This window comes from Peromyscus californicus, unplaced genomic scaffold (genome assembly GCF_007827085.1).
Source record: "Peromyscus californicus insignis strain IS unplaced genomic scaffold, ASM782708v3 Scaffold_18__1_contigs__length_77618521, whole genome shotgun sequence".
In the NCBI taxonomy this organism is placed as follows: domain Eukaryota; kingdom Metazoa; phylum Chordata; class Mammalia; order Rodentia; family Cricetidae; genus Peromyscus; species Peromyscus californicus.
In genome coordinates this window covers 689,417-715,500 of record NW_026294480.1, presented here as the reverse complement: position 1 = coordinate 715,500, position 26,084 = coordinate 689,417, and the positions used below count along the sequence as shown (strand labels likewise).

General features: G+C 51.4%; 1 protein-coding gene across 4 annotated transcripts in view; it reads left to right on the top strand.

Moving 5' to 3' along the window:
- Nucleotides 1-25,134, top strand: part of Slc12a7 (solute carrier family 12 member 7) — a 91,599-nt gene extending 66,465 nt beyond the window's left edge. For 2 of the 4 annotated variants that reach the window (XM_052742894.1, XM_052742896.1), the window contains exons 7-25: nucleotides 1,196-1,437; nucleotides 2,579-2,790; nucleotides 3,557-3,724; nucleotides 4,038-4,136; nucleotides 4,792-4,849; nucleotides 5,539-5,713; nucleotides 6,462-6,580; nucleotides 6,977-7,075; nucleotides 7,637-7,756; nucleotides 8,539-8,643; nucleotides 9,097-9,265; nucleotides 13,168-13,363; nucleotides 13,772-13,941; nucleotides 14,049-14,180; nucleotides 16,010-16,117; nucleotides 18,417-18,595; nucleotides 19,232-19,246; nucleotides 22,036-22,169; nucleotides 23,327-25,134. In XM_052742894.1, coding sequence (XP_052598854.1) covers nucleotides 1,196-1,437; nucleotides 2,579-2,790; nucleotides 3,557-3,724; nucleotides 4,038-4,136; nucleotides 4,792-4,849; nucleotides 5,539-5,713; nucleotides 6,462-6,580; nucleotides 6,977-7,075; nucleotides 7,637-7,756; nucleotides 8,539-8,643; nucleotides 9,097-9,265; nucleotides 13,168-13,363; nucleotides 13,772-13,941; nucleotides 14,049-14,180; nucleotides 16,010-16,117; nucleotides 18,417-18,595; nucleotides 19,232-19,246; nucleotides 22,036-22,169; nucleotides 23,327-23,418 — 2,592 coding nt within the window. In that variant the 3' untranslated portion in view covers nucleotides 23,419-25,134. The remainder of the gene's footprint in view (nucleotides 1-1,195; nucleotides 1,438-2,578; nucleotides 2,791-3,556; nucleotides 3,725-4,037; nucleotides 4,137-4,791; nucleotides 4,850-5,538; nucleotides 5,714-6,461; nucleotides 6,581-6,976; nucleotides 7,076-7,636; nucleotides 7,757-8,538; nucleotides 8,644-9,096; nucleotides 9,266-13,167; nucleotides 13,364-13,771; nucleotides 13,942-14,048; nucleotides 14,181-16,009; nucleotides 16,118-18,416; nucleotides 18,596-19,231; nucleotides 19,247-22,035; nucleotides 22,170-23,326) is intronic. The other 2 variants (XM_052742895.1, XM_052742897.1) reach the window with 1 other exon arrangement.
- The last annotated feature ends 950 nt before the right edge of the window (nucleotides 25,135-26,084 follow it).

Below are 26,084 nucleotides of genomic sequence, written 5' to 3'. Positions count from 1 at the left end.
ACTGTATATCCTCTGTGAGCCTTGAAGATGAAGGTCCCAGGTTGGAACAAGGCAATGGCTGAACCTTGACCTATCTCACAGAACCCTGGGGAATTTACTCTCTGTACTAATTCTTTTCCAGGTGCTATGATGAAATAACTATTACAAAAGCAACTTAAGGAAGGGTTTATCTTGGCTTTCAGTTTGAGGGTACTGTTCATCATGACCAGGAAATAACCAAGGGCAGAGCTCAAAGCAGCTGGTCACATTGTTTTAGCAGTCAGGAAGAAGACAGAGATGAATCCTGGTGTTCAGATAGCCTTTTCCTTTTCATACAGTTCAAAAATCCCAACCCAGGGAATGGTGCTACCCACTTTTAGGATGGGTCTTTCCACCTTTAATGAATTTAAGATAATATCTCACTGGTATAATCTAATATGGACCGCAGGTGTCCCCAGAGGTTTTTCTCTTAAGTGATCCTTGATCCTATCAATTGATAATAAATATTAACCTTTACTATAACTATCTCCATGGAGTTGGCTCTTTTTTATTTGGTACCCAGGTATCCCAGAGCCTGCAGGGAAGACTTCCCATGCTAAGAAAAGCTTCCTGAGGGCAAATGTATATTCTAGTTTGGGGAGTCTGGACTGAGACCTAGGATTCCATGTCCACTATGGGTCTGTGGGAGGCTCTGGATTTTCATGCCCATTCCTAGGGACTGGTTGGTCTCTAAGGTAGAGAGGCTTGAAGGACACAAGAGGCTTGAAGGACACACTAGCCATTTGGTGGTTCTCTGGAGAGTGTGCTCAGCAGTCAGCTGGCATTAGTAAAAACAGGAGCTGCCCTGGGTTCTGCTGAGGCTGTTGGCAGGAGTCCCTGGCCCCTTACCACAAAGGTTCTCCCCTGCCTGTGAGTAACCTGACCAAGGCAGGTTGGCCACTAAGATAGCACACAAAAGTTAGCTGGCAGCTTTCCTCTCTGAAGGTGCCAGTCTCCTGTTCTGCTGGTTACAGTCTGGCTCTGGCGGTCTGAGGGAACTGGACAGGGAATGGCTGCAGGCCTGGCAGCCCTGGGTCCATCTTGAACACAAGTGCTGCCAGTGGCCTCAGTCCCAACAGGCTTTCTTTGCCAGTGTCCGGGAAGAAGCCAATGTGAGGTCAAGACTGGGCAAGTTCCTGGGCAGGACCTTCTTCGTTGACCTGCCTTATTCCCACAGACCTACATCTCTCCAAGTGCAGCCATCTTCCAGGCAGAGACAACAGATGGAGAGGCGGCAGCACTCCTGAACAACATGCGTGTGTATGGCAGCTGTGCGCTGGCGCTCATGGCGGTTGTGGTCTTCGTTGGTGTCAAATATGTCAACAAGCTGGCATTGGTCTTCTTAGCCTGTGTCGTCCTTTCCATCCTGGCCATCTACGCTGGTGTCATCAAGACAGCTTTCGCCCCACCTGACATCCCGTGAGTCCCAGGCCATGGAGGGGGGCCTTGATCTAGTGCTGGGATCATCTTGTGGAGCTCTTCCAGGGGCTGGGCCTGGGCCTCCTGGTTCTCTCTCCTTTCAAACCCTTGGTTCTTCTCTAGGGAAGAACATGGAGGTGTCCTTGATAGTCACTCATTCTGGGCTTCAGTGTGATCTTGAGGAACTTTGGAGTATGGGGTGGTCACAGTGCCCATGCAGCTGGTTCTGTGTACATCTCTGAGGACAGGAGGCCGGTGAAGGTTGTCCATACTTTAGGGTGACCAATGGCGCTATGGACAATGTATTAGTTATTTTTTGGTTGCTGTGATAAAGTACCATGATTAGAAACAACCCATGGAAGAGTTTATTTTGGTCTACGGTTCTAGAGGGACAAGAGTCATCCTGGCAGGGAGACATGGCAGCAAGATAGGAAGCTGAGAGATCACATCTTCAACCTCAAACATGAAGCAGAGAAGCAAACTATGAACTCTTAGTCTGTCCCCAATAACAACTTCCTATAGCAAGGCCATGTGTCCCGAACCTCCCCAAACAACACCACCAACTTGGTCCCCACCAAGTGTTAAGTGTCTGAGCCTGTGAGAGACGTTCTCATTCAAATCACCACAGTCAAATAGCCCAGCTTTTCCAATGTGGCACATCCTTATTCCATGAGACCTGGCTTCCTCATCTTCATAGACACCCCTCAAATGGACTGGCTCTTATTCTCCTGTGGAATTGAGGAAGTTAACCAAGTGGCCAGGGTCATAGCAAGTGAGTGAGCATGGACCAAGGGGTGGTCTGGGCATGCTGGGACTGACCATGGTCCTTGACCATGGCAATATGGGAGCCCAAAGGGATGAAACCCCCAGAGCTATGGCTTTGCCATCTTTGTGGAGGATATGGCCACCTTCTTGCAGAATGGGTTGCCCTAGGTAGGAGGAGGACAGCCCTCACCAGTTGAGGGCTTGTATGTGAGATCAGTCCCCAAGCTGTTGGAATCTGGCTTGATGCTGGCTCCTGACATGTGGCCCTGCAGTAACAGGGATCTGGGACATTAGAGCTACTTGGGAGACATTGAGCCTCCCACTGAGTCGGCTGAGAAGAGTGTTGAGGCTAGACTCTGTCCTTTCCCTGCTCCAGGGTCTGTCTTCTTGGGAACCGCACATTGGCAAAGCGCAGCTTTGAGGCCTGTGCCAAAATGCAGGTAGTCAGCAATGGCACAGTGACCACTGCGCTCTGGCGCCTCTTCTGCAACGGCTCCAGCTTGAGTGCCACCTGTGATGAGTACTTTGTACAGAACAATGTCACTGAGATCCAGGGCATCCCTGGTGTGGCCAGTGGTGTCTTCCTGGGTAAGTGCTGGTGGGGAAGGTATGGCCACTGCCCTGGGTTGTTGGAGGCTACTCTTGGGGCCCTGGTTCTTCTTGCTTAGCCAGGTCACTGGGGTCCTGCCCAGCCAAACCCTAGACTGGAATGACCTTCTTAGCTGCTGCAAATCAGCTGAGTGAAGCCAGGCATTCAGTCTTCGTTTGTTTGAGACAAACACTCACTGTACAGCCCAGCCTGGCCTGGAAATTGCTATGTGGCGCTGATTGGCCTAGCACCCCGACGACAGGGATAGATTGGTACCGTCCTTGTCATCACCTTCACATACTGGGATAACAAATAGGGACAACTTCACCTTAGTGAGAAGGAACAGGTCGTAGGGAGCTGGACACGTGGTCCTAGTGGTCCACCCTGTGTGAGATTGGGGTTCTGTGTGCTCCCCAGTGGTGTGGTGTGATGACAGTAGGCAGCTGAGGGCTGTGTCTGGGTGATGGGAGAGGAGCACATGGTCCCTCACTCACGGGTTCTCCTGGAGTCTCTGAGGTAAGCTCTCGGGAGGCAGCAAGAGCGTGTGGATGGAAGGCCACGTCAGTGCAAGGCTGCACTGGGCCAGGCTGGAATGGAGTGGAGAGTGAAGGCTGAGGTTTGGGGAGGGCGGCTGCACTTGGTCCCCACGACTCGAGTGTCGTTGATTGAAATCAGAGCCATGAAGAGCAGGAACCACCTGCAGTTGGGAGTGGTGGTGCCGGGCAGTCCCAACAGGTCTGCTAGTCCAGCCCGTTCTTACTGCAGATAACCTGTGGAGCACATATTCGGACAAGGGGGCATTTGTGGAAAAGAAGGGTGTGTCCTCAGTGCCTGTGTCTGAGGAGAGCCGGCCTGGAGGCTTACCATACGTCCTCACAGACATCATGACCTACTTCACCATGCTGGTTGGCATCTACTTCCCCTCCGTAACAGGTGAGGCTCCCCGCCTCCCTGCCTCCCTGCCTCCCCTCCTCCCCGCCTCCCCTCCCCTCTGCCTCTGTCTCTGCTTCCCTGTGTATTCCCCCACGACTGTCTTTCTTTGACTCTGTCTTTATGTCTCTCTGTTACTGTCTCTGTGTCGGTCTATTTTCCAGTCTCTGTGTGTGTGTATGTCTGTCCTCAGAGAACGTCTTCCCAGCAGGCAGTGGTGGGTGGTATTGGCCTGTCCTTTCTGACCTACAGATGACTCTTTCTGTGGGCAGCATCCTCTGAGTTTCCTGTCACTGACACTCCTGTCTGTCTGCAGGGATCATGGCAGGATCCAACCGCTCTGGGGACCTCAAAGACGCCCAAAAGTCCATCCCAACGGGGACCATTCTGGCCATCGTGACCACGTCATTCATTTGTATCCTTAAAGGGACCCTCACTCACACCCCCGTTGTCCCGTCTGTGGTGCCCTTTCCAGATTCAGGTCCTGACCACAGCCTGCCCTGCGTGTAGCTGTGCAGCCTGTGTGAGGTGTCATATTAAAACATGGCACCTGAATCCCTGTTCTCTTGGGATTGTATTTGACACATGTCCCTTTAAAAATCAAGTGAGGACAAAGGGTTATAGTTCAGTGGTAGAGTGCTTGTCTAGCATGCACAAAGCCCTGGCTTCAAATGTCCAGTAATAGCAAAGGAAAAAGGAATACACTACACCATTGGATTGGTCTGTTACTCTAGTGCTACACAGCCTTGGTTGGGTGTAGTGTGGTATGTGGCATAAGCACTGACCACAGTTGCTTTTGTGAAACTGACATTCCAGGATCCCTGTGTCCTCCCAGGAGGGTGGTTGGGTTACCAGCCAAGCAGTTTTTGAGTACCCTGTGGCTGCATTCTCTTAGCTAGACATATGTGAGGACAGTACCCAGAGGACTGTGGGACAGGGTATGGAGATGTCTTACCACTAGGCGATCCTGGGTACAGGGTTGGTTCAGGCCCGTGGCATGGGACCCACTGGCCAGCATGCATCTACCTGGAGCTTGCCCTAGGACTGTCTACTCCTTGACTTCAGCTCAGATCTTTCCTGCATAGTGCTGTTTGGGGCCTGCATCGAAGGTGTGGTCTTGCGAGATAAGTATGTTGTTTTTTTTTTTTACTGCATGAACTGACTGTAATTGATATTGTCTTTCCTGAGAGAGACTTCAGCTTTGAGATTAAATTATCCCTGGGCTTCACAGTATATATATGAACCTTTTGCCTGACTAAAGCATTGATGTGTTACTCCTTGAGCCTGGCGCCTAAAGACTGGTCAGAGAAAAGTTGAGGCCTGATGAAGCTGAAGATGGGGAGTAGACACAGGTGTGGAAAGGGGAGAGATGGGACCCAGAGACCCCAGCACTGCTGCTGAGTCAGTGGAATGACTATTGTGGACCCTTCCTTCTTAGGGAACAAGTTTGTCAGAATCTCAGGGTTTCGGTGGGGGAGGTCTTATAAACTGTATGGTGAAGAAATATAGTACCACCAGATCTAGATATGACCTCTACAGAAATGGCAGTGATTAGCACCACCTTGGTATAAGCCAGGGCTTCCTGTTCCTGAGAGGATTCCAAGAGAACAATTTCACACCACCAAAGCCCCTTCCGAGGGAAGCTGCCAGGCTGGTTGGGTCCTCCTAGAGGATTGGGCCTCTGTTATGGGTTCTTTACCTTCCTTCTTCCTGAACCCAGAGTTTCACACTCAAATAGAGGACAGAGATATTTTTTTTTTCTGTCTTCAGATCACTTTTTGGAAGCTCTACTGACCACCTTCCCTGCTCATCTATAGGTTTGGGGAGGCCCTGCAAGGGAACCTGGTCATTGGCATGCTGGCCTGGCCATCCCCCTGGGTCATCGTCATTGGCTCCTTCTTCTCCACCTGTGGTGCTGGCCTGCAGAGCCTGACTGGGGCACCCCGCCTGCTGCAGGCCATCGCCCGTGATGGCATCATTCCCTTCCTGCAGGTAAGCCGTCCACTCAAGCTGCAGCAGAGACTGTGGACTGCCCTGAGAAGAGGCCTTGGAAGGTCAAGTGTGGGTGTGTAGGGTCCCCAAGAGTCTGTCCTACAGGGCTGGACCTATAGAACGAAGATAGAGGACATTTGTCCTGCTTTTGGACTCTATACTGGTTATCTCTTGCACTAGCTGCTGGGCTGAGGGCACAGTCCCAGGGCATAGGCTGCCTAGCGCTATAAAGCCTTTTTCCAGTGGGCCATATTTGTCCATGTGACCTATTGAGGCTGTGCCAAGGATGGTCCCACTGATCTTGACCAGGGACTTGGTATCCCTGGGCCTGGCATCTGTAGCTGGGACTGAAGTTCCTGGAGTCACCCTAGAGGTGTAGGATGTAATGAGAGTCCTGGGATTAAGGCATCAAAGAGTCACAGCCCAGTGGCTTAAACCAAAAGAAGTTGTTTTCTAAACATTCTGGAGACTGGAGGTCCAGTGAGGCTACTGACCACACAAAAGTGATCTGAAGATAGAAAGAATATAAACAAACGAACATGGAAGTCCAGGTGTAGTAAAGCTGTCCCCTGAGCCTGTCTGTATCTATTTAGTTTTCTTTGGGGCCTGGCTTCATACAGCATGGTGACATGTGACTAAAGCTAGGTTTTGCTTGTAAGTCTTCAGATGACACTACCTCATGGATGTTCTACTCACCCATGGTTAGGTTTTTCTTGCCCCAGCCCACTCATCTCTCTCCGTACTGCAGGTATTTGGCCATGGAAAGGCCAACGGGGAGCCCACATGGGCTCTGCTGCTCACAGCCCTCATCTGTGAGACGGGTATCCTCATTGCTTCGCTGGACGCCGTGGCCCCCATCCTGTCCATGTGAGTAGCCTTCAAGGACATCAGGGTGGGGGGTGTGAGGATTTGGTTACTGTTTCTTCCTATTTGAACACAGGGTAAGGGATAAACATACAGGGCAGGCACAGAAGGCCAGGTAGTTGTACTGTGGGCACACAGCTCTTGGGCCAGCTGAGGCCAGTGTGGTTTTACGGATAGCTGCTATGGTATGGGCAATGGCTACTTTTGTGGTATATGGCCAGGGACAATGGGGATGTAACTTGTTCCTCGGCTGCTGTATGGAGGCCCATAGAGGAGGCACCATGGTGTGGACAGGGAAGTTCTTCCTAGAAGGTGGTGAGCAGTGTGTGGTGGGGCAGCGGCAGAATATTATAGTGCTACTCTGGGTGGGCAGCAGCCTTACTGGACCTTCTGCTCCAGGTTCTTCCTCATGTGCTACATGTTCGTGAATCTGGCCTGTGCTGTACAGACCCTGCTGCGCACACCCAACTGGCGTCCACGTTTCAAGTTCTACCACTGGTAAGGCCTTCTGTGTGGATGCCCTGAGGGACCCACAAGCCTGAACACATGTAATCTGTTCTGGAGGCTCCCTGTTGCTGAGCTTAACTGTTTTTGTGGCAGGAGCCCCAGTGAATTCCATGAGGTCATGGTCCTGTCCTGGCCTCTGAGCTTTAAGGAAGGTCTGACTTGTACTTGCACTCCTGGGTACACTTGTAATTCTTGTGTCATCCTGGTCAAGTGGAGATGTAAAGATCCATGGGCTGCAAGTCTTCTTTAAGGTCCTTTTCCAGCACAGTGCTGGGGTTGGACGGAGCCCATCCTGTGTTCTGCATTGGCTGCGGGTCTTGTGTGTCTCAGGAGATAAACAGGCACCTGCTGTCCTCAGGTTGCCACTTTGCTGCGCCACAGCCGCGTCCCTGGAAGGCATTTCATATTTCAGGGATGACTGAGTGACAGGGTCAGTGGTTGATGTGCTGTTAAAGGAAGATTTTCATGATGGGGAAAGTGCTGTTTGTGAGGCAGTCTTCCAGGTGCCAGTTGGGGGCTGTATGGGCCTGGTCTGAGCTTCATGTCCACTAGGACCCTCTCCTTCCTTGGGATGAGTCTCTGCCTTGCCCTGATGTTCATCTGCTCCTGGTACTACGCCCTCTTCGCCATGCTCATTGCCGGCTGCATCTACAAGTACATTGAGTACCGCGGGTGAGTGGCAGCCCCTCAGATAGCTGTGACTTCACCACATCCCTCATGCTTACACAGAACCAGGGCAGTTACTTGACCTGGGCCCTGCCTGGCATATGAATCTGGGTGCCGTTTGAGGTCTCATGGAGGTTAGACACCCTGTGAGGTCTGGGTGTACTGTGTCATCCCCCAGCCCCAGCCAGGCTGACTTGCTCGGGTATATGCTGATTTCCTGCCCAGGAGCTATTGTGCAAATAGCTGGGCAGGTTTTTTGTTTTGCTTTGTTTTCTGTTTTTAATTTCAGGTGTGTTCTAATTTATCAATGGATACATCTATGACTGCATGTAGCAACTGTGACTGTTACAGCCTGTTTAAGGAATTTTGTACTCTGTCAACAACAGCACTGATATGGGAAGCCCATTGTAAAATAACATGTACACACATGCACACACCCCAGACAAGGGTGGCATGTTTCAGGAGCTACATTACATTTCAGAGTTCCACCCCCACAAAGTTACCTTTGTCCTTCCTTGACTGTCCTGTCCCCGCCCTGGCCTGGAGACCAGTCTAGTTCAGGGTTTCCAAGTCATGGTCTTACCCTCATTCTTCCCTCTCCCTGGTGGTTAGTCCCACAAAGCAGGATGTCCTGCTGCTTGTACCTTTCCATTTTACACAGTAGTCCCTGCTTGTCTTGCGAAGTCCCTTCATGTCTCAGGTTTACAGAAACTCTGTGAATGCCTCAGCTAGGCGAACATTCTTAGAGTGCCGCTGGGACAGGGTGGCCTTCCTCTGTACCCACACAGGGCTGAGAAGGAGTGGGGTGACGGCATCAGGGGCCTGTCGCTGAACGCTGCCCGCTATGCCCTTCTGCGTGTGGAACATGGGCCCCCACATACCAAGAACTGGAGGTGAGTACATCCTACAGCCACAGCGCCAAGACAGCAGGATAGAGCAAAGACCCTATCCTGCTCACCGGTTAGTGCTGTCTCAGGAGCTTTAGCTTTTGGCCCCCTGGGGAGGGATCTGACAGGGAATCACTGCCTAAGAATGGGAGAATAGCCAGAGACGGGACCTGAACATGCAACAAGCCACCAGCAGTGTGGATCGGAGGTATACTGCTGTAAGAATTTCCTCTGCCCTAGGGCCCAACAGAGCTGGGACACCTGAAGCTTCAGACTCAGGGCCTGCACCTGTCCCTCCTGCTCACCCTGTCATCTTACCTGTCTTTCCCACCCCACCTGTTCTTCCTGTGCTATCTGTCTGCTTCCCTTTCCCATCTCTGTCCCATCTGGCTTGATGAGCACTGGAGCCCTGGCTATATGTCGCCATCGTAACGCCTGCCCCTGCCCATCCTACCACAGGCCCCAGGTGTTGGTGATGCTGAACCTGGATTCTGAGCAGTGTGTGAAGCACCCCCGCCTGCTGTCCTTCACCTCGCAGCTGAAGGCTGGCAAGGGCCTGACCATCGTGGGTTCCGTGCTGGAGGGCACCTACTTAGACAAGCATGTGGAGGCCCAGAGGGCTGAAGAGGTGGGCAGGTGGAGTGGCATGTGAATGAGGTCAGGGTTCCACCCCCCTAGGAAGGGCTGACCTGTGTCCTGCATCTTGAGGTTTAGGAGCACAATTTGTACATGTTTCCATCGAGGTGGCTGAGTCTGGAATGGTCAGAAGTAAGACTTGAAGTGAGGTGTGTGTTCTCCTGAGACAGAGAGGGACAGCTGCACTCAGCATGCTGTAGGACTCAGGCACTGGGGCCCTTGTGCCTAGGCCTGGCACTCTCTTCCTGGTGCCTGGCATAGCTCCCCATGCACCCAGTTCCTTCTAGTGTGTAGAGATGGTGGGTAATGAGGCTGTGTGCTGCCAGATGTCCTGATGCTGTGAGTGAGGGGTGAGTAACCCGAACCTGCTCCTACGGCACACTGGTGCCACCTCTGATGCCTGCTGCCCGCAGTTTGTCGGCCACGTAACTCCCGGGTTCCTACACACGCTTTTTTAGCTCTCTACTTTCAGACTCGTGACAAGAAATCTTGCGCCTAATCTTCAGTCCCCTCATGTCTACCTCCAGCCTCTGCTGTCCCCACAAGGCCAGGATCTTGTCACCTCCACCTTCCCTTTGCTGTGACACCCTCTTCTGTCATCTGTCTAGAACCCTTTCTGATTGTCCACCTACAGTGTGTCCAGTTTCCCAAATTGTCAGAAACAATTTTTACTCCCCTCTCCATTAGTGGACCTTACCCAGGGCTCTATCATGACTGCCATGTCTAGATGTCACCCTCTTCTCTGGAGGGGGTGATCAGCCAGCTTTTTCTCTTATGGCCATCCATGTCTGGTCTCGCTTGTGCATCCGTGCTTCCTGCTGTCTGTGTGTCTGGAAGCTGCAGCCTAATTTCTGAGTCCAACCATGCCAAGTGGTAAGACTGCTTAGAGGAGTGATTGTGGGCATGGGCGGGAATGGCTGTTGATGAACCTGGTCTGGAGTGACAATCCTGTGGCCTTTGCAATGATGGCACCACTTGTCGGGGCAGCCTCTCAGGCCTCTCGGAGATTCAGCAGGTTCAAAGAGGACAGGAAAACCATGGATCCTTCTCCTGCCCTCCACAGAGACCAGCAGTTGTCCATCAGCCTGTGGCTCCTTGGATCTAAACATTGGCTGCTGTTGACTGTAAACCCATGAATTGAAGCATCCTAGCTATTGTCCTTAAGGACGGACCATGTTTTGTCTTGTCTGCTGGTATCTGACCTGCAGCTGGTCTGAGAGGCATTCTCTTATGGGGAAAGGAAGTAGCTATCTTGGAGGTGCTCTTGCTTTTATCCTGTGATAATTCTTGGGCACAAAGACTCCATGTCTGCTTTAAGCACAGCCATGCACATGTTCTTTCCAGGTGGCTCCTCCCACACTTTGGAGGAGATCCCTGGAGCTAAGACCACCCCTTGGGCAGCTTATAAGGGTGTTTGTGCATGGACTCCTGTTACCTGGGCTCACTGGCAATGGCTCCTGAGGATCCTCTGACCCCACCTTTAGTCTCCATTCTGATAAGACATGAGAAGCACCTTTAGCTTCCTCACTGATGTCTAACAGTCTGATTCTTTTATTTCTGTAGTGCTGGGGTGAGGGTGGGGAACCCAGGCCTCATACATGCTAGACAAGTGCTCAGCCACTGAGCCACACCTAAACCCTGGTTGGATGATTTTAGTCTCTAAGTACTTTTAGGCAGATTATGAGGAGAGGCGTTAGCTTTGGAATTAGTCATTTCTATTGATCAGAAAAGCAAGAAGGAGCTGCCCAAGGGTCCGTCTGTCCTTCATGCCAGTGTCTGGGACTTGTCTCACTTTTCTGATGGAGCTCTGTCCTCCAGACTGTTGATGGTAGTGTAAAAATAAGGACAGTTTGGGAAAGCCTTTTTAAATAATCAAAGCTTGTGTAAGAATCTTGTTACTTCATGTTTCCTTGACTTATGGGATTAATATTACTTTCCCTTCCACTGCACCAGTTGCATGAGAAGGGTTGAGGGTTTGAGTCACCCCATCCTTCCCTAACTGAGGTCCCATCTTCCTCTCCTGTGAGGTTTCTCTGCCCACAGTCACCTTGGCAGATGTGCTGACTTGTCTGTTTACAGTGCCGACCTGGGCCTGGTGTCTGCCTGGTCAGGGCAAGAGTTTCTCCAGCAGTAAGGCAAGAAGACTCAGCTCCAGCTCCTTGAGTCTGTAGCATAGGGAAAGCAATATTGCAGCCAGTGTCAGGGATCACAAAGCCAGGGCAGTGGTGTTTTGGTGCCCTGTGCAGTAGGTATGTCCTTCTGCTCAGTGCTCTACAGCCTTCTCTGCTGTGACCTTTAGCCAGCTTCAGCCTGAAGGACACAGAGAGCCCTGCCACATACCGTCGTGCTGAGTCAGCCTCTCTAGTGCTTCTCCTGTGAAAGCCCCATCGTGGGCACTGTCTTTTCCTTCCTGCCTGGGAGCAGCTGTGTCCCTGTGACCACGCCTCCTGCCTGGGCTGCAGGCTCCCACTCACTGGCATGTTCCCCTTTTAGGACAGCATGTTTAGATTGTTCCTGAATTACGCAGAATTCTATAAGTGGAACATGTCTGTGTGAGCCTGGTCTACCCTGGGTGGTTGATGGGTGGTGGGGGTGAACAGGAAGTAAGGGAGGAGGGAAAAGAGCATGCTGGGGACCCATGTGTATTATCAGTACAACCTTAGCTGCAGGGCAAGGTCACTGGTGGAGCTGACATAGGCAGCTGAAATCAGGCAAAGGAAGGAGAAAAGTATGTCCTGTGACCAGTGGAGCAAACCCGGACTGAGTGAAGTCTAAAATTGAGGTGTGGGCAGGGTGGGCTCAAATATATTTCCTGCCTCTTCTAGCTCTGGGACTCTAGGCACCTTTCAGCCTCAGCCTTCATCTCTACATGGCTGCCTTCCTTCTGTCTCAGGTCTCTCTGCCTATCTTTCTAGGGATACTGTTACTGGATTTAGGATCCCATGGAACAGTCAGGGTTACTCTGCAAGGACACTTTTTCCAAATAAGGTCACATTCACATCTTGGCTATAGCATGGTCATAATGAGCCTCTTTGGGAGCACCATTCAACCCCTCACAGTCCTAGTTCCCCAAGCACATCTACCTTCCATGCAAACCATATTCATCTAATTACAGGGTCTCCAACGTCTTGACTCTCACAACATCAATATTAAGTCTGAATTTCATCAGGAACTACATGAAGAGGAACTGTATGCTTACATAAAGTGTGAAAAGTGTGTGCCTACCAGTGATGTGGCCTTCCTAGTCTAACGGACAGTGCGTAGGCATGAGGATCACCATCCACATAAGTGTGAAGTCTAGTAGGGCTGTTCCTCTAGGTCCTATCTGACACCCTGCACCCAAGGAGACCTAGTAGCTTGGCCACTGTAGAAGAACAACAGCATCCCTAGTGATTAGTGAACGGTGTGCCCTGAGTCACAGTGTCCAACCTTTCCATTGACCCCGAGCTGCTCTGGGGAGGGAGGAGCTGTTCTGGTGGATGCCTGAAATAGTGATGGAATGACAGAGTAGACAAAAGTGGAGAATGACATTGTAGCTTGTCTGATAATTCTTGCTGGAGCTCTCAGTTTGCTCAAAGTCTGTTAAAGTTGACCCATTACCATGAAGCATTTAAGCATTTGATGATCATTGTCTGATATGACCCCCACTCAGAGATCACTTTAAGGCACTATCTGGTGTACCCTGGTGGTGACCCTCATTGACACCTACACACAGCTGTGCCTCATGTGCCAGGCTTACTCTCACACATATACGCAAACACACGTGGCCAGCAACTCCACCAAGTCTCTATCCCTAAATGCCAGGCTGTGGCATCACCGCAACAGGGACTGACATGATGCCCCTGATGTGTGTCTTGATATCACGTTCTGACACCCCCCCCCCAACTTCCACAGAACATCCGGTCTCTGATGAGTGCGGAGAAGACCAAAGGCTTCTGCCAACTGGTGGTGTCCTCCAACCTGCGAGATGGTGCATCCCACCTGATCCAGTCAGCTGGCCTTGGCGGCATGAAACACAACACTGTCCTCATGGCCTGGCCAGAGGCTTGGAAGCAGGCAGATAACCCTTTCTCCTGGAAGAACTTTGTGGGTGGGTGTGGCAACCATCACCCCCCTCCCCCCAAAGTTCCATGATAGCCCCAGGCATGTTACTGTCATACCCAAGTCTGGCCAGAGAGTATATACTTGGGGCCTTTGAATGTGCTTGACAAGTTGTTAGTCACTGGGAAAGCAAATGTCTACTTTACAGTCTTTAATACTTTCTCTCCTAATGCCCAAGCTCAGTCTCCATCTGGGGGTTTTCCTAGAGTGTGACACACAACCTTCTGGAGATGATGGAGTAGCTGCTGGTGACATGAAAGTTGTTCCTTGGTGCCCTCCTGGGTAGATGACTTCTTGGGACCCTGCCTCCTTAGCCTGTGACAGTCTCCCCACTGTCTGGAGGGAAGCTGGCTCCACCACCCCCTGAGATCTCACTCATGTGTGCTTCTCTCCACAGACACTGTCCGTGACACTACAGCAGCTCATCAGGCATTGTTGGTGGCCAAAAACATTGACTTGTTCCCGCAGAACCAAGAGCGCTTCAGTGACGGGAACATTGATGTGTGGTGGATTGTGCATGATGGGGGCATGCTCATGCTGCTGCCCTTCCTGCTGCGCCAGCACAAGGTGTCTGCCGCAGGGACACAGGGCACCAGCTAGGCTACAGGCACACCACTACGTGAAGGGTGTGGCCTCGCTTGAGTTCCTGCAGAAATGTCCCCTCCCTTCCCCAGGTGTGGCGAAAGTGCCGGATGCGTATCTTCACAGTAGCCCAGGTGGATGATAACAGCATCCAGATGAAGAAGGACCTGCAGATGTTCCTGTACCACCTCAGGATCAGTGCTGAGGTGGAGGTGGTGGAGATGGTGCGTATGCTCCTGCATGCTCCTCTGGGTTACTGTGTAGTCTCACAGTGTCCATCCCCTGTGTCTGAGCATGTCTCAGTTGACAGCAGCTCTGGTGAACAAGGCCTGTGGGGTGTAGTCCCTAGGGGTGAGGCCTACCCACAGGTCTAGAGTCCTTGGCTCTGTTTTTGTCTGTGGTTTCATAGTTCCACAGCTAGAAATGACTTGTCCATCTGTGGGTAAATAGGTCACGAGTGTGGGGCTAACAGGTAGACTGGGTTACAGTAGATACAGTAGACTAAGGAGTGAAGATTCTGAGAGATGCCTACTCCAGCTGTGCCTGAGGACCCAAGATTGTCCCCATGGACTAAGAGCCCCATGTGGATGAACTGTGTATCCTTCACTCCTTATTGCCTTCTGCTTCCTCTGAATGCCATGTTCTCACTTGTGTGGTCTGTATGGCTTACTCCTTGATCATTTGATCATTGATGACACCCATGTTGGCCCTGAAGTCTGTGCATGGCTATGCAGCTCGGTCCTTAAAGTAGAACCGGGAGGGTGTCACATTCGGTAGAAATAGTCCTAGAGAGGCCTCTTTCTCTTCTACAGCCACACAGAGGGGTTACGTTTGGTGAAGGGTGTTCCAGAAGGGCCCATTCCCTTTCCATGTCCATGGAGAGTGCCACATTAGATCCACTACCCTCCCATGGTCACATAGAGAAGTCCCAGCTCTAGGGCTGCAGAGCTTCAAACTGCTTGTCTCTGGCTGGGTCTCTTTAATCATGGATGAGGCCTGGCATCTCCTTGCATTATTGACGACCGCTTGCATTTTCTTGTCAGCTCCCAGGGAACCTTGTGGTACAGGGCTGTATTTTCTTCCCTCTATAAGAGCTTTAAGTCAGAGAACAGGTTGGGTATCACTGGGTTTTGTGCTCTGAGTGTGCTGTTCAGAAATGCATATCCACATTTGGACATTTCGTAGCCATTTGGAGTTGCAGACTTGCTCTTTGTGGCTTCTGCTTGCAGCCTCCTCTGTAGATGGCACTCTAGGTCTGGCCGCACCTAGAAGTCATAGAAATAGCATTATTAGCAGTCAGAAACCATCTTTGACTGAGTAACAAAGGCAGCCCAGAGCTGGGCATGGAGACCAGCAGCCAGGCACTGGCCTGGACCTGTATGTATGATGTCCATGTATAAGGATTTCCAACCCCTCAGTTTCAGCCCTGCCCCAGGAGGTTGGTTCCTGCGTTCCTGAGTTTCCACTCACATACAGAGGTCTATGTCCCTACCCTTGGGAACACCGTCAGCTGACAAGGGTTTGGGGTGTTTAACAGGCAGAGCTATTCTGAGTGCCTGTAGTCAGGATCCTCAAGTCACTAGTTGCTGTCCTTTGGTTTGGTATGTTTTTCCTATGGATTTAGTAATCCTGTGAGGGGTGAGCTTGTCTGAGACAGGAAATGACACCAGTTATTTGGGAGCATGTGTCCCTTGAGACCACAGCTCCTGCAGACAAGCCAAGAATACTTTGTCCCACACCCCAACAGCTGTGTGCCTGGTCAGTGTGAGATGCAGCAGCATCACTGCCTGTATGGTGATGTTGCAGAGTTCCCAACAGGAATGTAGGTAGGCTATAACTTCTCTACTGCACCCACATGCTTCCATCCGCATCACACATTCTATACCTTCCCAGGCTGCTCTGGCATAGAGACACGCCAGGGACAGAATTCTCAGCCTAGGGTGCATGGGCACTGCTTGCTTATGTCCACTTGACAAAGGGGGTTAGGTAGGTGGTTGGCAGTGACACCATGTTTTGTATACATTGTTTACTTTTGTGGCTTGATACTTTTTAGGTTGAAAATGACATTTCTGCATTCACCTATGAGAAGACGCTAATGATGGAGCAGAGGTCACAGATGCTGAAACAGATGCAGTTGTCAAAGAATGAGCGGGAGAGAGAGGTATGTGCACTGGAAAGAAGGAGGTAGGTAGGGTCAGCGCCGTCCGGCCCCAGATGTGGGATTGGTGCTGATGGGGCAGAGGGCAGCCCAGCAACGCACGGCTCTGGATTGACAGCGTTCCTGTGGCGTTTGGCATTGACTGTTCAAGAAGAGCAAGCATGGCTACCTGTACCCGTTGGTACAGTGTGCCTCGAGGGCTGGCATCTTTGTGGTCACGTCATTCCTAGGAAAGGTACAGGTGGTGGATAACAGGACATCACCTCTTTTGAGGTTGTGCCCTCAGGGGTTTTGCTGTACAAACTCCAGATTCTTAGATGTGGTTTTGCAGTGGCAGATTGGGTGGAGAGAATGATTCTCTGTGGGTGCAGTGGTAACGTGTGGTCACAGGGGCACAAGAACCCTCTGCCTCCCACCACTTTGTGACCTCACTGTCTGTGAGAATTGGCCATGGTTAGCAGGTGGGTCATGTGACTGACAGCTAGAATCAGAGCAGTGATCACCCCAGGTTCTTAGTAGAGTTGGTGGAGCAGGAGACAGAACTAGGACCCATACAGAATGACTTCCATGTCAGTGGACAGAGATTATAGCATGGACGCCTGCTGACTGGCTCCAGCACTGTCTGGGAAGATTCAGTGGCTTTGTTTCTCTCACCATCCCTGTGGGCTGTAGGGTATCCCAATGGCAACTCGTCTGTTCTGGCTTCAGCCAGGACAAAGAATACTGGATTAAGTGGTATCCTTACCCTAGAGAATTACTTAACTCAGATAAAGGAGGATTTGGGGTAGGAGGGATGGCATTCAAGAGTCTGACTTCAGCAGGGATGTGCCTCCATGTGGCACAGAGGCCACTAGTTTGTTTGGAGCAGCTCAGCAGGGTGGGTGGAACCTTCAGTTGCACGCTAGTATGTGGGTAAGCATCAGGCTCTTCTTCCCTGTGGAAGCTGTGAAGAAGTTAAGGCCATGTTGCGGGTGAGGGCACTGAAGGACCATGAAGGTCAGACATAGCTGAGTTGATCCATGCTGCCATCTGAGGAAGTCAAGGTTGAGCCTTACTTTGTGGGTCTCCATCCTGGAGGCCCCTGATGACCCCTGCTGTACAGAAAGGACCGAATGGCTCAGCATGAGTAGCATTCCCTGGTGGATCTTGACCCACCCTGGCTGGGGTTCTGCAGGTGAGCAGGCAGCGAGTTCTTACCCACACTGGCTAAGGCTATGAGAGTCAGGCAGGTGGCAGTTCCTCACCCAGCCAGACTCACTTGTCTGGACCCCACAGAGAGTATGCCCTTATGTACCCTCATCAGCCAGTGGCTCACTCACATTGTCAATATGAAAAAGTCAAGTGGCCACCTCTTGCTGCCCTTGAGACACTGATTTGTCCTGTAGACATTTGTGAGTCCTGGTTAGGAGGGCTTCCATGTGGGGATCTCTATGTCTTCAGTTGCATGTTGCCCCACTTAGCCTCCATGTGGGTGGATGTGCTTACTGGACCAAGGCCTCCTTGAGTCTTTTGTCCCCACTGGAGTCCTAGAAGTTTCCTCTCTGTTTGAGCTTTTGCTGTGACTCTATGAGACAGATACCGTGTTCCCTTTTGTCCCTGGCTGTTGACAGCCCAGATTGAGAGAATTGGTGATGTCTCTCATAGCCCGGACAAGAGGAAGAACTGTTCAGACCTTTGTCCCTTGACCTAGGGTTGCAGGTTGGTCTCAAAGAAATCTTTAAATATTCACCCCACTCCCTTGGTGCCAAGTCACTGGATGGGGCTGTATAGATAGGCACTCCCCTTGTTCATCCTCCCAGGACTACTAGGCACCACCCATTTATGACCCTCCAAAGCCTCTGTGAGTCTGGCCAGCCCTGCTTCCCTGGCAGCCAGAGGGGTTGAGGCAAGCCCCTCTCTAAGATAGAAACTGCCATAGAGGTATACCATGGTGTGTATGCTGGTAAGGGTTGATGATTGAGAGGTCAAGGGCTACACCAAGTAAGGCGTCTATGGCACCAGTGTAGCTCAGCAGAGTCCTGGATCCTTTTTTCTGCTTTTAAGGCAGGAAAGTGAGGTAGGAGGAGGTGGTGGAGGGAACCAAAAGTCCATCTGGTAGTACAAGAGATAGGGAGACCCTGTGGGGTGAGGACAGTGCCAGGACCCTCTGTGGAGCTGCTGTCCAGTGGTTGAGGGGTCCTCACCAGTTGCACATGAATCCTCTTGGTTTATTCTAAACCTCCTTGCCTCCCTGGTCAGGCTCTCTCCAGGGTGGCTTTCAAGAGCCACTGTCTGTTCCGAACTTCTGCTGTCCCTTCACCAGGCCCAGCTGATTCACGACAGGAACACAGCATCCCATACCACTGCAGCTGCTAGAACCCAAGCCCCTCCAACACCTGACAAAGTGCAGATGACATGGACAAAAGAGAAACTCATTGCAGAGAAACACAGGAACAAGGACACCAGTGCATCAGGGTTCAAAGACCTCTTCAGCCTAAAGCCGTGAGTGTCTGTGTGGGCTGGGCCAGTGCACAGTGAGGACAGACTCCTATTCCTGCCCTCTAAAGAATTTTGGAAGGCAGATCACTAGCCCACAGGCCTTCAGAGAACTGGGACCAACCCAAGGCTATGCTGTCAGTGCCAGTGAACCAGGTCACGAGGGATTGGGGTGTGAGCCTTACTCTCCTGCTGCTAATGACTTTCCACAGCTAGGAGAGAGCAGCTTATTCCCCGTGGAAAGGTGGAGCTCCAGAGCCCCGATAGTCTAGGCTGCCGCCATGGACCTCTGGGGCCCCCATCATTTTGTCTGACTTGAGAACAGCAAGACTGAGGTCCTTGTGGCTATCACAGAGTTATGGGGATGCCATCATGACAGGTTTAGTTAAGTCCTACTGACATACCCCCCAAGCCTGAAAGAGGCCAGAGCCCCCTTTAACTGGGTCTTCTTGGTGGGATGATACTAAAGCTCCAAGTTCCTAGGGAGGGAAAGAGGGCTTTGGGTCCTGTGGAATGAGAATCCATTGGAGGACCAAGGCCAGCCATTTTACCAGCTTAGCATGGCCACCAGTACTTGAATTGGCTCGACTGTGTGGAGCCCTCTGCTGGAGTAACCTGCTCTTTGTGTTCTCTTCCATGTAGAGAGTGGGGAAACCTGTAAGTGCACCTTTGTTTTTAACCTCTTAGACCGAGTTGCCTTGCATGCCTACGTGTGTACAGCCCTGTGTGTATGTAGAGCATCCTGTTGACCTCACTGCCTCCCCTCAGAGTGGCTCAGGACACATACCCAGATGTCATTCCCTAAGTGACACCAAAGACAGTGTCAGAGGGCTGGTTCTGAGCTGCTCTGAAAGGGAGCAGGTGTGTGCTTCCTGCAGCAATGTGCAAGTTCACCCACATCCCTCCGGATCGACTCAGTCAACATAAACTTGCTTTCAGCTCACCATCCATCCAGGAGGCTTCCATTCTTTGCTCTCCACTGAGAAGGGGATGTGGATCAATTCTGTGTGATCAGACTACCTATGTGTGAGCTCTTGGACTGGACATCAGGGCCAGGAGTCAGGCAGGGATCCAAAGTCTGAGGGTCCAGGTGCCACACCCATGGCTGGGAACATTCTAGGAAGACAGACTGAGGTTGCCTGGAGATGTTGCTCTGGTCCTTTCTTCTGTGTTGTCCTTGTCCTGCCTCCCTCCGGTCATTCTGTGCTGTTGTCCCTGACAAACAGGTGTGCACAAGATACTGGTAAGGAGCTCTTGGTTATATGACTGTACCTGAATTACTCAGATACTTGAGGGAACCTTGAGAAGCTTGGCCAACTAGGGAAGCTGAGCCACCCAGGCTTCCTGCTCCCTGCAAATCTAAAAGCCTCCTATCCCCATAGTTTATTAAAACACATAATTATGTAGGCACAGCAACAGGTTTTGCCCCACACCTCTTGTACACATGTACCTATACATATATATAGATGTATGGGGAATCTTGGTGTAGGGTACTTACTTGTCTTTCAAGACCCTGGCTTGCCTTACTTAGCCAAGGTCAGGAAGAGGCTCTAGTGATCAGGCCCATTTCCTGGTTAGTCTAGCAAGAGATGTGCTTCCTTTCACAGTTTCCCTGGATCATATGTGGCTGTGGATGTGTGTTGGTTAGAGTGCATGTGTGTACCAGTTAGAACATGTGTGCACCAGTTAAAGCTCATGCATGTGTTGTCAGTTAGATGAGCATTGTGCTGGATTGAGTACATTGTGTTTGTTTACTTGCCAGTGTACCCACCTGCATGTGTGTTGGTGTGCACCTGTTAGCATTTGTAGACATTTGAGTGCATGTATTTTCTATTTTGGATGGTCTTGGGCATCTCTGCTGATAGCCAGCCAAGGACATGTGACTTTATCTCCTGCTGTCAAGACCGCTGTGTAGACTTACAGTCCCAGGTCTGGACATTGTCTAGAAAGTTCATTTGTACAAGGCATTTTTCTGATTAACTCTGCTGTGTTACTGGGAGCAGAGGTGGGATTTGGTTAGCTTTCAGAACTCAAGGACCTTTCCTGAACCCTCTGGTGTCTCTCTAGTTCCAGCAGGACATGCCACATGGAATGGATAACAGGCCAGACCCAGAACTGACACTCAGGTTCCATGTGGCTGCTGTACGCTCTCACACTAGGCTCTTGCATTTCATGCAGTTTGGGAACTGCTGTTGGACAGAACACACAGTAATTGTGCCCTTTCCATGCAGTGAATTCAGGGTTCCTGTAATGAAAGGCTTGGATGGTGCCACAGAGTCTGACCTATAATTTTATCAAATTAAACTGAAGAGAGAAGATAAAGGGCCCATGACTCTTTTTTTTCCCCCCTGGAGAACGGCAGTTACAAGCTGATATATTTGGCTTAGAGTTGAGTTGATCAGTGGGTGTGATCCTGGGGCATCTCAGGACCTCTCTCTGACCCTCAAATGGCAGCTTCATCTTCCTGTCCCTGTATCTGAGGCACAGATGCCTCTACTCAGAAGGGCTGCAATCAAGACTGCATGGGCCGATGAGCAGGCTGGCCACAGATTCTGCCCTATGTCCTGAACGCAGGGATGTGTCAGATGTCCCAGAACAGATAGAAACGTAGATTCGTGGGACAGGTAGTGCTCTGTGGCGAAGTTTCCTGAACATTGGTTCTACATGCAGTTTATCTAGTTCTTTAGAGAGGGGATGTATGGTAGATGAGAAGGCTAGCCTCTGTCTGGCAGGTACCTGAGTACTTCTCTGTGCTAGTGAGGAGTACAGAGCCCCAGACAGCAACAGAACACATGGTGTAGAGCTCAGTGATGTTCTGCTCACTCCAGAGGCTGCAAACAAGTATCTAGCCACACAGTGCTAGAAGCTCTTATTTCTTAGTTACAGCTTGGAAGTGTCATCTGGATTGGCTAAGGGCAGGAAAGAGGGTACCTGAGCCCAAACCCAGTTCTCTGCTGACTCCCAGCGGCAGCACGGAACTCAACAGTACCTGGGTGGCGGTGTCATGACCTCTCCAGACCTGAGTACTGTGTACACAGTTCAACAGATCTGCTACCTGGCAGCACCAGATGTGTGGTCAGGAGGGTGCCGGGGATTCAGCAGTTGTACCACTGCCCTGAGAGGCAGGCCAGTTCCCATGTCTGCCCAGACAGCTGCTGTGCCCCACACCCCGTTTGCCTGGACTGATGGCTGCTTCGCAAGTGCAGCTTACTGAATGCGTTGTAGTTTATCTGCATTACTTTATGGTCACTAGAAGCTTAGCAGTTTAGTGATGCCCTGTTCTAAAATATCTAGAGCCAAATGCTTTCTGCTGCTAAGTAAGTCACCCCATACCTGACCTCATGATTCGCTGAGCCCTTCCTAGCATACATGAACCAAACAGGAGAGCTGGGCAGGCTGCAGGCCTCCAGCTCACTGTGCTGCCCACTGTACCACCCTCCTCCCAGGGACCAGTCCAACGTCAGGAGGATGCATACTGCTGTGAAGCTCAATGGTGTTGTCCTCAACAAGTCCCAGGATGCACAACTGGTCCTGCTGAATATGCCAGGCCCTCCGAAAAATCGGCAGGGGGATGAGAACTGTATCCTTTGCAATGTTTCTTGCTGGTGGGGTGAACAGTATTACAGCTACGGCACTGTCAGGCCTAGTTCCTCTTGTTCTTGGAACCTCAATTCCTATGAGCTGGGGAAGGCATGTGGGGTGCCCCTAAGACAGGCAGTGGTTTGAGGTACAGTGAGGGGTTCACCTGGGCCCATCAGTGCCAGAGCATGCTTTTCTACCTGTTGTGTGCCCTGAATTGCATTGGGGACCTAGAAGATAGGACAGAGGTAGGCAAGTGCCATGGAGTCTGGATACACTGGCTGGTGGGGTCCTTCCTAGCATTTGGAGAAATGACATTGCATTTGAGCTCCTGAGGATGAGTGATGGGATCAAGCACAGGGCCTTGAGTATGCTAGTAAGCACTCTGCCTAGGCCACAACCCCATCCCAGGGTTTCCTTTGACACCCGATGTGGGGCAGTGGCAAATCCATCTGGTGTGTCCCTGGGTGATAGGCCTTGATCCAGAGCGGCATAAACTAGGACAGAAACTGGGTTCCCTCAACGCCCAGCAAGTGCACTCTGACCCTAAGCCTTCCGGAATAGACAGCAAACCCTCAGGAAGAACTGAGCCCTTGCTCTCCTCCATGTGCCTGACACTCTAGGTCTCAGTGGCCTCCCTCCCACAAGCAGAGCTGTCATTATAGCCTGGATGGGTGTCCTCCGAGCTTAGTCTCCCCAGTGGCACATGAGGAGGACAGATGTAAGTTTCACAGCTCAGTCTGTTGGCCACAGCCTTGACAGTTTGTACTTTGCTGGTGTCAAGGTATCTCTGGGGTCTTGTTGGACAGCCACTGGGGACCACATTGGCAAATGAGGGAGACGTCTTCTCAGGTTTCCTGGTCAGAGACCACCTAACCACCAGGCTTCCTGTGACCCAGTTGCCTATTGGTTTCAAGTGGATAGGGTTAGTAACTGGAAGCTCCAGGAATCTCTGCCGTCTGGAGGTAGCAGTTTCCTTCCTATTGTTTCCTAGCACCCCCCCCACCCCCTCATTTCCTCTGTCCTACCGTTCCCTAGCCCCTTGGGGTCTGCCCACCTGCCACTGGCCTTGGCTTCCCCGGGCTGACTACAGTATGAACTGGAGTCCTTTGTGCGGTCGGTCAGTTGAGATTGGTATGGCCTTAACTGTCACCACAGACATGGAGTTTCTTGAGGTCTTGACCGAGGGGCTGAATAGGGTCCTCCTGGTCAGGGGTGGTGGCCGGGAAGTCATCACCATCTACTCCTAACACCTGTAGCCCGGACACACCTGGACGGGGTCAGGACTGTGTAGCAGCCGACGCCAGGCTTGGGCCCTCCGGCATGCCGATGGCTGATGGCCGCTGCCCTGGCACTGCCCTCCCAGATGCTGCAGTGATTTTGGTCACACATGGCTTCTCACAGACATAACACCCTAGGCTTCCTCCAAGCAGAAGATGCTCCAGGGGAGCGCCTAGAGCTGATCTGACAGGAATGGCCCCTTGCATCATTGTGGGCAATGGTAGGTATACCCAGGGACTCTGGGGTCAGCTCTTTCCAGCACAGGCAGGGCCTCACCTCCAGACACTAGGATCTTTCCTGTGGACGACTGTCCTGTATTTTATGGCAGTTACATTTCCTGTCTACCCTGTCCAGAACACATGAACAAGCACACAGTTCCTTGGGCTAGAATGCCAGTGGGCTGTTCCCCACGGGCGCCTGCCTTCCTTGCTCATTTGCGTAGCCTTGCTGTGCTTTCTGTACAGTAAGCAAGCTGGGCACTGTCCACGCTGACCTCCTCACTCCTGTCCACACTCCTCAGGCACGGCTCAGGGCACCACTGGGAAGTGAGCTGGTGTTTACAGGGTAGGAGTGGGTCATCCTTTGGGTGGGTGGTGCCTGCCAGCTGTGTTCCCATCTGAGTTAATGCCCTAGGAGCGCCTGCAGAGAGAGAACTTTGGTTCTGCAGAGTCAGGGCTACCTGCAGCCAGTCTGCTTTTTCTTCTCATGGGAACCCAGACACTTTACTTCATAAGCACTGAGCTGGGAACCTCAAGCAGGTGACCACAGAGAGCCACAGTGTGAAAACCAAACAGCAGGAACACTGGGAGTTCTGCGCACAGTCCATGACAACAGGAGCCTTCCAGAGTGTGAACCATGATGTGGCTCAGCATACCGCTTTGCACATATGACATGCCGTCCCATCCCCCACCCTCCTGGGAGAAGAACAAGCCCCAGCCCAGCACCCTCAGCATCAGCAGCCATGGCCCTGGGTGTTTCTGGCTGAGTCTCTTGTCCCCTGCCATGGACAACCTTACTTAGCTGAGGCCACAGACACCTCTGTACTTTTCAAGAACCTGACAGATGATTTGCACTTTACCCTTGTGCACTCTGCTCTGCAGGTCATGGTCTGTTCAAAGGCTGTGGGCAACAGCAGCGATCCGTTCCTCATGTTCTGTATGATGTATTTATTTATTTAATCCTCCCTGGGGAAGCTTGATAGAGATAGCTTCTGTGTGGATGCCCCATGCTGCCAGGCCCTGGGCCATCTCTGGCTTCCTCCAAGAGAATCAATCCTGTCCATATTCAGGAAGTTCCCGTTGGGGTAGAGGCCAAGTTTGCACCTATAACGGGTTCCTCAGACGCTGTTAGGCAGCCAGAGGTCAGCTTGCCAGAGTAACTGCTGCCCAGCATGTATCCCCATCAGCATAGTGGTTTCCACTCCTGCTCTGACTTTGGTTCAGACTCCTGAGCAGAGCAAGTGGGGCACCTCTGCCAGCCATTAGGAATGCCCTAGTTGGTAGGCCTTTCCAGGTTCTGGGTCACTGCTCACAAGAGCCCCTGTCAAGAGTGTTGGCCTCCTTTCTCTTGCAAACTCTGTGTTCCTGGTAACTGTGGCCATTCAAATCAGTCTCATGTTTTCCTTTTATAGGCTTTTGTCTTTGTATGAATTTGTTAGTAGAAGAGTAAAATTCTATGAAATATAACTGTTTGAAGAACCTCGTGTGTCTTACTTACCATAAAAACCAGTGACGGAGAAGATGCACTTACTCAGTCCTTCCCAGAGCTTCTCGGAGAGGTCCACTGCAGGGCTGACTCAGGGCTAGGGTTGACCCTCCTGCATCGGAGAAGTACTACAAAAATACTAAGAGGAACTCTCCTGCCAGCTCGTTAGGTTTGATAACTGCAAATTCAATACTATCATTGTAGGGACTCAAGGCAGAATTTATCTAAGGATGAAGGTCCCAGAATCATCACAGTACACAAGTGGGGCTATCATCCAGAAAATGGGGAATGGGTAAGAGTGATGAGTCATTGGGATACAGAACTGTGCAGCCATGGGAATGGCATTGGGGCTCCCAAAATTGTTAAGTACGTTATGTCTGTGACCCAGGACATATCCCCATTAACCTGCTCCCTAGCATTCATCATGGCATTATTCATACCCAGATGTCCATGCAGTGGAACAGTTTGATCACAGACACATGTGGCAGCCGCACAAACCTGGGAGACCTGCTCAGAGAGCAGCTGACGCTCAGCTCAGCCTGGGCTGTGCTGGTTCAGACGGTGAAGGCAATGGATGCCAAAGATGTGGCCTCTTTAGATAGTACTAAAGCCAGCTGAGGATGGCAGGGACCACTTTCTGCTTTCAGAACTTGCCTTGGTAGCAGGTAGGAGCAGAGGGGCTGTGAGCCCAGGTCTGAGCCCTGAAGAGACAGAGCTACCCTAAAGGTTTAGAGGAACAAGGGCCCTACATTTGCCTGAATTTGCAAGGAAAGGAAGGAAGAGACCTTCATGTGTGAACAGAGCACATGGCCAGCTCAGGGCAGTGAAGTCCAGCTCACACTTGAAAGGGCATCTGACTAGAACCCAGAGTCGGAAGTTCGTCCTGAAAGTGACGGGGTGCCTGCTGAGATGGGCGTCTTGGCGACACCTT